General features: G+C 36.5%; 1 protein-coding gene across 8 annotated transcripts in view; it reads left to right on the forward strand.

Moving 5' to 3' along the window:
* The window catches only part of NCOA6 (nuclear receptor coactivator 6), a 103,980-nt gene that overhangs the window by 31,626 nt on the left and 56,649 nt on the right, over positions 1 to 15,705 (forward strand). For 7 of the 8 annotated variants that reach the window (XM_032420174.1, XM_032420171.1, XM_032420176.1 and 4 more), the window contains 2 exons: positions 8,111 to 8,213; positions 14,074 to 14,355. In XM_032420174.1, the coding sequence (XP_032276065.1) occupies positions 14,121 to 14,355 (235 nt within the window). In that variant the 5' untranslated portion in view covers positions 8,111 to 8,213; positions 14,074 to 14,120. Of the gene's footprint in view, positions 1 to 8,110; positions 8,214 to 9,645; positions 9,719 to 14,073; positions 14,356 to 15,705 lie in introns of all 8 variants that reach the window. The other variant, XM_032420172.1, reaches the window with a different exon arrangement.

Below are 15,705 nucleotides of genomic sequence, written 5' to 3' on the forward strand. Positions count from 1 at the left end.
GAGTGTGGAGCAGACTCTGTGCTGAGTGCGGAGCAGACTCGGTACTCAGTCTCATGAACCTGAGAATCAGGACCTGAGCCGAAACCAAGAATCAGGTGCTCAGCTGACTGAGCCACCCAGGTGCCTCTGGAGAAAGCTGTTTTAGAGCAGGTAGTTGGAGGAGGTGGAGCAACATGTGGGGGTTAGAAATCTGTTACCTTCCTGCCTAGCTCTTTTGTTGTATTTCAAGCCCCATTCCTGCCTTGGGCAGGAAAGTAATCTTTGGATCAACAGTTCTTTGAGCTGTGCAGTCCTAATTTCCAGCGTTGTTAATAACTTTGACTCTCATTGTTTCCTTAAGTATAACAGTGAAAATACCAATGAAAAATTAGGGTGGAGGCAATGATAGAGATGAACCAGGTATTGTTAGGTAGCCTCCATTCTAACTTCCAGCTTGGATTTACTTTTTGAAAGGAGGAGGATGAGAGAATAGTGTGAAAAGCAGCCACTTGTGGAAGAAGAGTTAGAGATCTTGCACCAAATGATTTCCAGTTCCTCAGGGAAGTATGATTAACATTGAAGTCAAATAGACAAGGATTAAAGTAATCATAGTGTCCCTAGATCTGGAAAATGTTAGGCCATCATCTTCTAAATGACAGCATGGAAGCTAAGAAGGGTTTAAGGGACTCCAAGGACATAGAAAAAAATCAAGATGGAATACAGGGTGGTATAGTTCACTTTTAGATTCTGTTTAGTCATGTTTTATTTGATTTTCTGACATACGATTTGGTCTGTATTATATTAAAAAACAAATTTAAGAAACAGTCAAATTTTATAATAAGCAAAAGAAGAAAAAGCTTTCTCCATCACTTTCTTGGAGCAAATTCATAAGCCACATTCCCCACCTGACTCAGTTTCCTCATATAAGGTAAATTAAATAATGTATTATGAAAAGTGTGGTTCTAAACTTTCGCCTCATATTAGAATCACCTGGCTAGTGTTTAAATGCCCAAAGCTCAGGCCACAGTGCAGACCTAGTATGACTCAAGCATTATTTTTTTAAAGTTTCCCAAATAATTATAATGTGTAGCCAAAGTTGAGAGCTATTGAAGTTCTTTCAAGGCATTTGAAAGATCCATTTGATCTCAGATATTCTGACTTCAGTCATTTTGGAGTAGTTGGGGCAGTTCTAATTAGTGAGTATTGGCCTGAAATAAACTAGATCACTTGGTTCTGATATTTCTGCCAATTGTGCACTGTCTATGAGTAGGGTAGAGTCACCCTAATAAGAAGAGAGTTTGGTATATGGTGGAAGAAACATTGAACTTGAGGTTGAAACACCAGACCTTGCGGGGCTGGATCCCAGGACCTGAGATCATGACCTGAGCCAAAGTCAGATGCTTAACCAACTGAGCCACCCAGGCACCCCAGCTCCCAGGATTTATTTATGCCCACCTCCCTCCCAGCTTCTTAATATGAAAAATTTCAAACATACAGAAAATTTGAAAGAATAATACAGTGATGATAGTTTGCTATATTTGCATCATGTCTGTCTAGCTACCTATCTTTGCTGAATATATTGAAAATTAGTTTCTACGCAATCACAAATAACATTACCAACCCAGCTGAGCCACCCAGGTGCCCCATACCCAAGAATGTTTTTAAAAATGCCCTAATATCTTCTGTTACTTCACATTCAGTTTTTCCCACTGTCTGAAAAACATTTTATGGCTGTTTTCTTCAAAGCAGGTGTAAGTAACATTCATGCATTGCATTTGGTGGTTCTATCTCTGAAGTCTTTTAATTGAGAACTATATCTTCCCCTATCTCTTCCCTTACGATTTTGGGTTTTGAAGAGACCAGATCAGTTTTGTTGTGGCAAGTCCCACATTCTAGATCTGATTAGTTCTTCATGTAATGGAATACTTCTTCTTGTAATTGTTCTCATTGCTCTTTCTCCTGAATTTCCTGTAAAGGAAAAATTAGGTTTAAAGATGTGTTTAGAACTAGGTTAAGCATTTTGGGTAATAATACATTGTAGATGATGACTGGTATTTCAGGTTACATCACATCAGGAGGCATAAATAAAAGGTCTCACTCTAATTGTTACTGAATTGATCACCAGGTTAAGCTGGTGACTGTCATATCTTTCCATTGTAAAGGTACTTGATTTCCCTTTGCAATTAGGAAGTAATCTGTGGAATAATCCTTTAGCACCATGGGACTCTTCTGTTTCAATTTTCACCAGGTGATTTTTAGCACCCCTTGATCATCTTTGCCTGAATCACTTACTTCATTGGAGGTTGCACATGGTGATTTAAAAAATTCTTACCTTCTGCATTTATTAACTAGCATTCTAATGTAAAGGAGAGCTTTCCCTCTCCACCAAGGATGAACCCTTCTTAAAAGAAGTAAATTGCTTGCTTCATTCTTTTTCTTTATCAGTCTTCAGAGTAAGGAGTTGATGTCATAGTTACCCCTAATGGTGACTTCTTGAGCAATTTTTTTTACTCTCTGAGCTATTACTGTGTATTTATGGATTCTTATTTATTCATGATATTATAATGAATTTTAGTCATTATTCTTTCCAATACTTAAATTGTCTCAAATTTGCTGGTAGAAACCCCTTAAAACTGGCTCCTAGGTCTTTGTGACATGCTCCCCATTGGTCTGAGTGCTTCCTTGCCTTCTGATACAACATGATTTTTGAAAAATTTACCTTGAAGATATAATTTTTATTTTTTTTTATATTTTTTTCTAGCTTATTTTTTTAAAGATTTTATTCATTTGTCAGAGAGAGAGAGAGAGAGAGCACAAGCAGCGGGGGAGGGGTAGAGGGAGAAGCAGGCTCCCCGCTGAGCAAGGAGCCCGATGTGGGACTCAATCCCAAGACCCTGGGATCATGACCTGAGCTGAAGGCAGATGCTTAACCGACTGAGCCACCCAGGCATCCCTAGAGTATTTTGTTTTAAAACTAACGTATAAAAAATATTTTTCTCCTCTTTTCTCGCCAAAAGTAGAGTACTATAGTCAATGTTTTTTACTCCTTGTTTTTTCTTCTCTCAACAATACATCTTGGAGATCATTCCATATCAGTGCATAGAGAGCATTCTTATTCTTGCTGCATTTCCTTTTTATTACACGTACTATAATTTAATCAGATGGACATTTGGGTAAGTTCCTATCTTGCTATTGCAAACAGTGCTTTAGTGAATAACCTTGTAATATATGTCATCTAGTGTGGGAACAGGTGTACCCTGTAGGATCAGATCACTAACCAGAAGCAAGATTGTTGGGTTAATGGTATATATAATTATAATTTTGATAGATAATACCTAATTGCTGATGTTAGACTACCACTAGCAATGAATGAGAGTGTCTGTTTTCCCATAACCTTGCCAAAAGAGTGCATTATTAAATTTTTGGATTTTTGCTAATCTGATGAGTGAAAAAAATTATTTCTTATGTATGAAGTTGAATATTTTTTCATATGTTTAAAGTTCATTTGTATTTCCTTTTCTGTGAATTTTATCATATTCTGTGTCCATTTTTGGACACAATACTTTGTCCAAATAACTGTTCTTTTTATTTTATATATCTATATATGCACACACACACATATGTGCACACACAAAAACACCTGTGTTTTTTTCTATAGTATGTTTATATATGGGAGATTTGCTCTTTCATCAATGATATGATTGCCAATATTTTTTCTTACTTTGTTGTTTGTTTTTTGGGGTTTTGTTTTGCTTTACTTATGGTGTTTTTTGCTTTGCAGTATGCTTTGATTTCTATTCAAATTTATCAGTTTTTTAAATGGCTTTGGATTTTGAGTCATAGTTAGAAAATCCTTACCAACTCCAAGGTTATAAAGATTTCTTCTGTATTTTCTTCTAATACTTGTATGGTTTCATTTGTTACATTGAAGTTTTGGGTTCATTTGGAGTTCTCTTGATATGAGGTATAGCTCTAATTTTATTTTTTCCGTGGACGGCTACCTACTCCCATTTAGTGAAAAATCGATTTTTTTCTACCTTTATGAGATATTAAAATTCCATATGCATTTTGATCAGTTTGGGGGATTTTAGTCTTCCATTAGTTTCCCATTCGTTTATATGCCAGTACTACACAGTTTTAATTATTGAGGCATTATGTTTTTATATCTGGTAGGACTTATTCCTTTCACTACTCTTACTTTTCAGTTTTTTTTTTTTTTTTTTTTTACTCTTCTTGTTTCCATATGAACTTTAAAGTCAGCTTGTCCATTTTAAAAAATAACAGCATTTTTTATTGGGATTATTAAATTCTAAATTAGGGAGAATTGCTGTTTAGGAGTCTTTTTATCTAAGAATTTGGTATATCATTCCATTTGTTCAAGTCTTTTTTATATATTTGAATCCCTCTTTAGTGGTTTTTTTTTTTTTAAAGATTTTATTTATTTATTTGAGAGAGAGAACACGAGAGACAGAGAGCATGAGAGGGAGGAGGGTCAGAGGGAGAAGCAGACTCCCTGCTGAGCAGGGAGCCTGATGTGGGACTCGATCCCGGGACTCCAGGACCATGACCTGAGCCGAAGGCAGTCGCTTAACCAACTGAGCCACCCAGGCGCCCCTTCTTTAGTGTTTTAAAAATTTCATCTTGTAGTTCTGCATTTTCTTTTTAATTTATTCCTAAATATTTTTTTGTTGCTGTTATAAATTAGATTTTTTCCCACCTACTGGTGATCAATTGCATATGTTATAAAAACTGTTGTTTTCTGTGTATTTTGTACCATACCTAAAGTATTACTGAATTTTCTTATTTTTCTTGGTTAATTTTCTAAGATGTTCAAAAATACAAATACAAATATTATCTACTAATAGTGATAGTTTTACACTCTTCTTCCCAATTTTTACTATTATTAGTCTTGTTTTCATTTCACTGACTTTATACCTTTGGCACAGTGTTTAATAATACATAGTGGATATCTGTCTTCTTCCCAACTTCTCCACGTTGAGCAAGCTGCTGACTTTAGGGCTAAAAAATATATTTTGTCATGTTAAGGAACTGCTTGTGTAGTCCTGTTTGATTTTTTTTAAAAGATTTATTTGTTTATTTTAGAGAGGGAGTGAGAGAGCCCGCATGTGAGGTGGGGGAAGGGGCAGAGAGAGAGGGAGAAAGAATCCTCTAGCAGATTCCCTTCTGAGCATGGAGCCAGACACAGGGCTCAGTCCCAGGACCCTGAGATCATGACCTGAGCCGAAATCAAGAGTTGGCCGCCCAACCAACTGAGCCACCCAGGTGCCCCATTTGATTTTTTTTTTTTAATCAAGAAGTGTTGAATTCTGTCAAATGACTTTTAATATCTGTGGAGATGATCATATGCCCTTTTCTCTTAGTTTCCTCAAAGTGATCCTCCCTTGCATTCCTAGACCAAACTCCACTTAATTATGATGCATTATTCTTCTTCTAATGTACTGTTGTATTCTATTTAAAGTTTGATTTAGAATCTTGCATCAGCATAAGAGAGATTGATCTGTAGCTTTCTGCCTGCAGTTTGTATCAGCTTTTTATTTTTTAAAGATTTTATTTATTTGAGAGAGAGAGAGAGAGGGTGCACGAGCAGGAAGGAGAGGGAGAAGCAGGCTCCCTGTGAGCAGGGAACCTGACATGTGGGGCTCAATCCCAGGACCCTGAGATCACAACCTGAGCCGAAGGCAGACACTTAACCGACTGAGCCACCCAGGCGCCCCTGTATCAGCTTTTGATACTCATCTTATATTTGCTTCATAAAAATATTTAGGAAGTTTTCTTTCTTTTTATATGCTCTGGAATAGTTTCAGATCACTAGACTTATCTACTCTTTAAAGGGTTGATGTTTCAATTAAATATGTGTGGTGCTTTTGGGGGGGCATTATCATATTTACATAGATAAATGTGAGCAAAAGCTTGAAGAAACTAGTCTCTATGGTCCTTTTAATTTCCTTTGTTTCTGTGGCTACTTTCTTATTTCTTTTTTTTTTTTTTTTTAAGATTTTATTTATTTATTTGACAGAGAGAGAAACAGCGAGAGAGGGAACACAAGCAGGGGGAGTGGGAGAGGGAGAAGCAGGTTTCCCGCTGAGCAGAGAGCCCGATGATGTGAGGCTCGATCCCAGGACCCCGGGATCATGACCTGAGCTGAAGGCAGATGCCTAACGCCTGAGCCACCCAGGCGCCCCTACTTATTTCTTATCTTACATATTTGGACTTGTCCCTTTTTACTTACTAGATTAGCTAGTGGTTTAACTATTTTATCATTTTCCCCCAATGTACCAATTTTTCAATTTATTTATTCTGCTGTTTTTCTGTTTTCTAATTTCTACTTTTATCTGTGTTAATTCCTTCGTTTTGATTTCTTTCAGTTCACCTTACTGGTTTTTCCCTGACTTTTTGAGTCAGATGTAGAGTCAGATTTCTTTTTCTTGTTTTTTCTTTCTTTTCCCTGATGTAGGTATTTATGGCTGTGAATTTTCTTCTTTACTGGTTCAGCTATATTCTTTAGGTTCTAATATGTGTAATATTTTCCTTATTTTGGCATTTTCTAGAAATTTTGCAATATTGATTTCATTTTTAACCAAAGTCCAAGAGTTTTGTTGTTGTTTTAAGTTTTGAAAAGGCCTTCGTTTCTTGATTTTATTTTAAGTGTATAATTTCATTAAGTGCATTTTCATCAGAATATTATCCCACTGTTACTTTTTGGATTTATCGAGGTTTTTTTAAAATTCTAGTATAGTTAACATACAGTGTTATATTTGTTTCAGGTGTACAGTATAATGGTTCAGCAATTCCATATATTACTCAGTGCTCATCAAAATAAGTGTACTCTTAATCCCCTTCACTATAGAGATTTTCTTTATGGCCTTTCTTAAGGTCAGTTTTTGTTAATGTTCCATGGAGACTTAAAAAGATGGATTTTTCTTAAAATAAAAATTAACGCATGGGGTGACTGGGTGATGGACACTGGGGAGGGTATGTGCTCTGGTAAGTACTGTGAATTGTGCAAGACTGTTGAATCTCAGATCTGTACCTCTGAAACAAATAATGCAATATATGTTAAGAAAGAAAAAAAGAAGAAGAATGTAGCAGGAGGGGAAGAACGAAGGGGGGGAAATCGGAGGGGGAGAGGAACCATGAGAGACGATGGACTCTGAAAAACAAACTGAGGGTTCTAGAGGGGAGGGGGATGGGAGGATGGGTTAGCCTGGTGATGGGTATTGAGGAGGGCACGTTCTGCATGGAGCACTGGGTGTTATGCACAAACAATGAATCATGGAACACTATATCTAAAACTAATGATGTAATGTATGGGGATTAACATAACAATAAAAAAATAAAAAATAAATAAAAAAAATAAAAATTAACGCATAGTTTTTTCTCTAATAATTATTAATACCTAGTACATATATCCATCTAAAATTTTGAGATTATAAAATCAGTATTTGGCGATAATGTAAAACCATAACAGCCAAGTTGAAGATGTTGTAGACTGATACTATCTTATTAAGTGAGAATTTTTTCTGAAGCATGACAAAATTAGGCACTTTCCATGCAAAATTTCTATGTGTACCATAAAGAATACTTAGAAAAACTGAAAATTTGAAAAGTAAAATGTATAGATATTATATATAAAATCAGAAAGAAACTTAAATCTATACTTCATGCAGTTTAAAATGAATTTTCAAATTATGTTAGAACAAGTGGGTCTTATTAAATACAAAGTATTTTGGTTTTGACTCCAAGTATCTGCAAAACAGTGTGGCATGATGCTATCAATTTATTTTAATTTGACAGCTATAAAAATGGAGGTAAGGTGAGGAGGGCTCTAAGGCTTAGGGTCCCAGTTTCATAATTCTTAAGCTGGTATATGTCCCTGAGTTTTGCTTCCATACTCTTTGAAATGCTTGTTGAATAGTGGTTTAATCTCAGAAAAAAAGATATATTTTTTAGACTTAATGAAAACTCTGTTTTAATAGCCTCTGAAGATGTCTAAGTTGACTTGATAACTTGGGATATTTGCATTGACTTCTGTTACAAAGATGTCACTTCTGTAGTTTCTAATTTCTATATAATGCTGAAACTTTATTTTCTCTCTCTCATTCTTTTTTAGAATTTTTATTGGCTGCTGCCTTGAGAATACCATCTCTAAAAATGCCAACTTGTTTGGACTTAGAAGATGACCTGGATAAATGATAAAAATTAAAGACATTTTGGTGAGTGAAATCTTACATGAAAGAGTGGTTAAGTTTCAGCTTAATTCCACACAACAGAATGACTCTGTACCAAAGTTACACAGCAGATAAAAAAGTCTTTCCTTCATCGTCTGGCATTTTATCAAAGGAGAAAATGGTCCTTCAGCCAGTTAGTGGGAGGCATCAGCATGTTTAATGAAGCCCAAAGTTCACTAAGTTTGAATGCCTTCTGTTCCTCTGGGGTTGAGACCTTGATCTCTTTTTCTTTCTCTTAGAGAGCCCACAGACCTCTCAGGAGGCACATTATAACTTTTTTTTTTAAGATTTATTTATTTATTTGAGAGAGCAAGAGAGAGAGCACAAGTGGGCGGGGCAGAGGGAGAGGGAGGGAGAATCTCAAGCAGACTCCGCACTGAGCAAGGAGCCTGATGCAGGGCTTGATCTCATAACCCTGAGATCATGACCCGAGGCAAAATCAAGAGTCAGACACTCAACTGACGGAGCCACCCAGGCATCCTGGCACATCATAACTTTTTTTTTTTAAGATTTTATTTATTTATTTGACAGAGAGAGAGACAACAAGAGAGGGAACACAAGCAGGGGGAGCAGGAGAGGGAGAAGCAGGCTTCCCACTGAGCGGGGAGCCCAATGTGGGACTCCATCCCAGGACCCTGGGACCATGACCCGAGCCAAAGGCAGATGCTTAATTACTGAGCCACCCAGGCCCCACATCATAACATTTAAATGCATTTTAAATACCTAGTTTCCTCCAGCGCTATACCAAACCCAGCATAGTTCGCCCAGACCTAGTGTTGGACTGGTCAATTAGGGGAGTCATAGAAATTGAAAACTGATGGCTGAGCCTTATGCATCCATAGCATGTTTCATTTAGCCTGCAGGGTATTTTCCAAAAAATGTAAAACTATTTTAAAATCTGGAGATTTCACTGAATATATGGATTTTAGTCTTTTCTTAAAATTCAGAACATCTACTAGTGCGCCCTCCCATCCTTCCAAAAAGAAAGTAATAAGCTGAAGCAGAGTAGTGGCTACTTAACATAGGTGGGTATGTGAGTTTTCTGTTGCCCAAATCATTCATACAGTATGTGCAAATGCATTTAATATCCAGTGTTCTTCTCTTATTTTTTTCTGCCTGACCCCTGTATGTGAGTTTGTGATTTCTGATGTGGATCATAGGATCTTGTCTTTTGTTCACATGGCAGCCAAGTTGATCATTTGAATGGCCTGTGACAATCTTTTCTCATTACCCAGCTACCTGCACCAGTCCTTTCTCTTCAGATTTAAATGTAAATCTGGTGCATATTAGCTGGTTATATGTATAATATATATGATATATAAATTTATATACTTAACAAGTAATATAAATTTAAACATTTACAAATATATATGTTTAAATATATTTATTTATTTTTAATCCTACTGTGATTTGGAAGATGTTCATAAGTAAGCTTCTAAGCCTTCCTGATGTCTGATGGAGTTTTACCTTGGAGCAGTACTATGTTGCTGGTATGCTTGCTTTTCTCTTTTCTTTCTTTCTTTCTTTTTTTTTTAATTTTTATTATGAACAATTTCAAACATTTTAGAAAATTATACTACAAACGAAAATATAATGAACACCTATATACCCATCACCTATGTTTAACCTTTATTAACCTTTTGCCATATTTGCTTAATCTTTTTCCCTCAATTTTATTTTTTTAAAGATTTTACTTACTTGAGAGAGAGAGAAAGTGAGAGAGAGAGCGAGCAGGAGGAGGAGCAGAGGGAGAGGGACAAGCAGACTCCCTGCTGAGCACGGAGCCTGACATGGGGCTCAATCCCAGGACCCTGAGATCATGACCTGAGCCGAAGTCAGACATGTAACCAATGGAGCCACCCAAGACCCCTCCCTCAATTTTAAAGTAAATTATAAGCGTCATGACATTTTACCCCTGAATGCTTCAATATGCATCTCTTAAACAGTAAGAATATTGTCCATAACACCATTATTATCATGCCTAACAAAACTAGCAGTAATTCCCCAGGGTACCTGGGTGGCTCCGTAGGTTAAGTGTCTGAGTCTTGATTTCAGCTCAGATCATGATCTCAGGGTTGTGAGATCGAGCCCTGCGTCAGGCTCTGTGCTCAGCGGAGAGTCTGCTTGAGGTTCTTTCTCTCTCCCTTTCCCTTTGCCTCTCCCCCTGCTCTCTCTCTCTCTCTCAATAAAATAAATGAATGAATGAATCTTTTTTAAAAATTAGCAGTAATTCCCTAATTCTCCTAAAAATGTGCTTTACATCTTTTTTTTTCAGACCAAGACAATAAAGGACCATACATTGCATTTGATTTTTAAGTCTTTTAAATCTCTTTTAACATAGAATAGTTGCACCCACCTTTTTCTTTCATGACCACTGACATAACTGAAGAGGCCAAGCCAGTTATGCTCTAGAAATCCTACCTTCTAGATTTGTCTGAATATTTCCTCATGGTGTTATTTAAGTTATTCCTCTATCTCCTGTACAAAGACTTGTTAGATTCAGTTTAAACATTTTTGGCAGGAATATTTTATTTCATAGGTAATACTGTGCAGTTTGGTCATTGTGTTTGGGTGATGACAGCCAGAGCCTCTCACTGTGAAGTTAGTTTTCCCTTTGCCAAGCAGCACATCTCTGGGCTGATACTTTAACATCATGTGAATGAATATCCAGTTAGTTCTCTTGTCAATTTTTCACATGTTGTTTTATTCTTATTAATGATCCTTTTCTGAATTACTTTATTAGGGATCACAAAATTGTGATTTTTCTAATGATACTTTTTACGTTTAAGTTGGCATTCTTCTATAAAAAAGAGCTTTCCTTTATCCACTGGAGCTGTTTGGCTATCCTGAAATATTACCCTGAAATGATTTAGTTTGGAAATCTACTTCATTCTGCCTTGGAAAGATAGAATAAATAATATGCTTGCTTTTTAAATTTCTCCTGGATATCACATTTATTCTTGGGTTCTTTATAAAAGATTAAAAGAGCTCCAATTAGAAGTGAAACCAATAGATAATCTGGAAATTTATTATGTGGCGAGTGAGCAAATTCACTGGTGGTTAATCTTAACAAACCCAAAGAGGTAGCACATGGCTCTCTTATAAGTGAGCAAATGAGTTTCAAGTTAGTCAGCTATAATCTGTTGTCTGTCTCCAAGAGCAGGGCACTGAACTGCATTTCACTTGAAGGTTGGTTAATTATTTTGATTATAAATTTTCTGTTAAAGACTAGATTTTAAGTGGACAGTATGTCAATGAATATGTAATGTGGAAGAAGCTTCTTTAAAAAGTTTTTGGAGGGGAGGCCAGCAATTTTTTTCACACTGACTTTGTTTTTTGGGTTTTTTTAAGATTTTATTTATTTATTTGACCGAGAGAGACATAGAGAGAGCAGGAACACAAGCAGGGGGAGTGGGAGAGGGAGAAGCAGGCTTCCCGCGGAGCAGGAGCCCGATGCGGGGCTCGATCCCAGGACCCTGGGATCATGACCTGAGCCGAAGGCAGACGCTTAACAACTGAGCCACCCAGGCACCCCTTTTCTTTGTTTTTTAAGCATCTGTGTTGTGCCCATAGTGCCTTTAAACTGTTAGTTCCTGAACTTGGATTAGCTGATTTGTTGTGTCTGCCACTAAATGGTTTTCCAAATCCAGATTTGCCAGACTTCATGGCATGACCAGTGACCTCTTTGGAAGACTATCAAAATCCAGGGGTTTTAGTTGGTCTCCTTCTTTCCAGTTAAAGATTCTTTTGGAAACATATCTTAAATTTGAAATCCTCTTCTTGTAGTCATTCCAACTGTGGAATAGCTACTAAATGGCTCCAGTATTTCAGGCAGTCTCAGCAATCAGTCTTTTTCCTCATGAGCAGCAGCTTCTAAGCCCTAAAATCTTTTTTAGTCTTGTTTATTTACCTCTAAAGTTTTTTAAAATCTGTAAAGTACAGATGGCAGTTGACTAAAGGCATTGGTATTTATTAGGGATTTTCTGAATGCTATTGTTTCTTAACCACCCAAATCCCACTATTCCTTTGTAATAGTCACAGTACTAGAAAAGGGTATGATTGCAAAACCGTAAGGTGCTCTGCTCAGATGTAAAAGGGTTTGTTTGGCTTTTTTTTTTTTTTTTCATATTTACTTAAAACAGGAATTTTCCCCTAAGATTTTAGTTTAAATTGGTTTTGGGAAAGTCTTTGCTCCTAAGAAGTTTAAGTGACTATTTAAAAAAGAAAAAGAAGAAAGTTAAACAGTTTTTAAAAGTTGATACATTTTTTTCCATTTGTACTGGTAATAAAACCTATTACAGCATATTTAGTTTTGCATGTCCCCAGTGACTTCTATCATATTTGGAAAATAGGAAAAGAAAATTTACCAGTGATCTTACCAACCTAGCACAATCACTGTTTGCATCTTAGTGGATTTCTTTTCAGCCATTTTCTTGCAATTAAAGATGGAAATCCATCTTTAAAAAACACATAGTTGTAATTATAGTTTATGTAAGGAATGTTTTTAAATTAGAAGAGTTGTGTGAGGTTCTCATGTTTCCATATCATCCTCACTTAACGGAGATGCTAAAAAAGGAATGTTCACTCACTTTTGGGTTAAGAATGTGATCTTCAGTCCCAAAGCTAATGGAGAAAATGGCCACATGGTGTGATCTTTAGTACAGGTACTCTTTGGTAGACAACATAACTGAAAATAGCGGGTAATGTGACTTCTCTAGATCTAAAAGTTAAAAAGTAATTTAGTTCTGTCCTGGACACAGTTCTTTCCCTCCATAAACATGTGTTAACCACTTATTTTCCTTTCCTGAAAGTATTTAAAAATGTTTTTGTTTGTTTTGTTCCTAAATTATTATTTTTAGTCCTATCACTATTAATAACCCTTTAAAAGTTATTTTAAAGGGCCCTTAAGACTTTAGGATTTTAGGTAGTCCTCTGGATGTTTTTAGTTGGGTCAAGTTGTGCTTTTCAGATTAGAGAAAGAGAATGGCTCTAAAACATTGGCTCCTCTGAAACTTTTGTCGGGACAGGAATAAGGGGAGTCTTGGGGAGCCCCTTGCTCTCTGGGGTCAAAGGTTTATATAAATTAATTCTCAAAATATAACTTGTTTTATTTTTTTGTGATCTCTAGTTCCCTCCTCCCCATATTATAGGCTTACCAAATGGTAGCCTATGACATAATAGACAAACATTATAATAAAAGGAATTTTATTATAAAAACTGGTAAATTTTTGTATCAAGTATTTTTTTAAGATTATTTATTTATTTATTTATTTTTGAGAGAGAGAGAGCAAGCACAAGCAGGGGGTGGGGGCAGAGGGAGAAGCAGACTCCCCGTTGAGCAGGGAGCCTCATGTGGGATGTGGTCCCAGGATTCTGGGATCATGACTTGAGCCGAAGGCAGACGCCTAACCAACTGAGCCACCCAGGCGCCCTATTTCAAATATTTTTAAGAGTTAATTATTACAGGGGCACCTGGGAGGCTCAGTTGGTTAAGCGACTGCCTTCGGCTCAGGTCATGATCCTGGAGTCCCTGGATCGAGTCCTGCATCGGGCTCCCTGCTCGGCGGAGAGTCTGCTTCTCCCTCTGACCCTCCCCCCTCTCATGTGCTTGCTCTCTCTCATTCTCTCTCTCTCAAATAAATAAAATCTTTAAAAAAAAAAAAAAAGAGTTAATTATTACAGAATGTCTTAATTAGTTTATCCTCTCTGTAATTTCTTAATTTTTATAGTGTGCTTTCTTATTACTTGGCAGATAAATTACAGTTTTCACAGAACAATGGGTTATACATTGTTGATTATATAATTATGCATTGTAATGCCCTTTTTCTATCTTCTTTTTTCAAAGGTTTTCTTATTCTCCATTTGGCATATGCTACTGGAATAATATTCACCATGGTTTTGGATGACCTTCCAAACTTAGAAGACATCTATACTTCCTTGTGTTCATCAACAATGGAAGACTCAGAGATGGATTTTGATTCTGGACTAGAAGATGATGACACAAAAAGTGATAGTATTTTGGAGGATTCCACAATCTTTGTGGCCTTCAAAGGAAATATAGATGATAAAGACTTCAAATGGAAATTGGACACAATATTGGAGAATGTGCCCAATTTGTTACACATGGGTAATTTGCTTTAATTATTTTCTTCTTCTTGTTACTCTTTTTTAAAAGTGTTTGCTCTTCTGTGATTATCCTGAGTTTCACAAACTAAAACTGCTATACTGGATTGAAAGGCTGATTTTAAGTGCAGGATTTTATTTTTTATTTATTTTTTTTAAAGATTTTATTTATTTATTTGACAGAGAGATATACAGCGAGAGAGGGAACACAAACATGGGGAGTGGGAGAGGGAGAAGCAGGCTTCCTGCGGAGCAGGGAGCCCGATGCGGGGCTCGATCGCAGGACCCTGGGGATCATGACCCGAGCTGAAGGCGGACGCTTAACGACTAAGCCACCCAGGCGCCCCGTGCAGGATTTTAAATGACATATAACATATTAGTTTCAGATATACAACATACCATTCCATATTTGTATATATTGTGAAATGATCACCACAATAAATCTAGTTAGCATCTGTCACCGTACATAGTTACAATTTTGTTTTCTTGTGATGAGAACTTTTAAGATATACTCTCTTAGCAATTTACAAATATGGAATAAAGTATTATTAATCATAGTCACTATGCTGTACATTATATCCCTGCGACAATAACAGGAAGTTTGTACCTTTTGACCCCCTTCACCCATTTCACCCACTCCCCGCACCCCCCAACCTCTGTCAACCACCAGTCTGTTCCCTGTATCTATGAGCTTGGTGTTTTTGTTCTTGTTTTGTTTTGTTTTTAAGATTCCACAGGTCAGTGAGATCGTACTGTATTTGTCTTTGCTTATTTCACTTAGCATAATGCCCTGAGGGTCCATCCATGTTTGTTTTAAATGGCAAGATTCTTATTTATGGCTGAATAATATTCCATTTTCTATATATATACCACATTTTCTTTGTTCATTCATCCATCCACAGACACTTAAGTTGTTTCCATCTTTGCTTTTATAAATAATGCTGCAGTGAACATGGGGGTGCAGATGTTTTTTGAATTATTGTTTTTGTTTTCTTCAGATAAATATTAGAAGTAGAATTGCCAGATCATGTGATAGTTTTATTTTTAATTTTTTGAGGAACCTCCATACTGTTTTCCACAGTGGCAGCAACAGTTTACATTCTCACTAACAATACATGAGGGTTCCTCTTTTCATCCTCACCAACACTTGTTTTTTTTTTGTTTGTTTGTCAATAATAGCCATTCTAGTAGATATGAGGTGATATCTCATTGTGGTTTTGATTCGCATATCCCTGATGATTAGTGATGTTGATCACCTTCCCTGTACCTGTTGGTCATCTGTATGTATTCTTTGGAAAAAAGTCTTTTCAGATCTGCCCATTTTTTAATTGGATTGTTTGGATTTTTGCTATCA

The sequence above is a fragment of the Phoca vitulina genome, unplaced genomic scaffold (assembly GCF_004348235.1).
Source record: "Phoca vitulina isolate PV1807 unplaced genomic scaffold, GSC_HSeal_1.0 scaffold22, whole genome shotgun sequence".
Classification (NCBI taxonomy): Eukaryota; Metazoa; Chordata; class Mammalia; order Carnivora; family Phocidae; genus Phoca; species Phoca vitulina.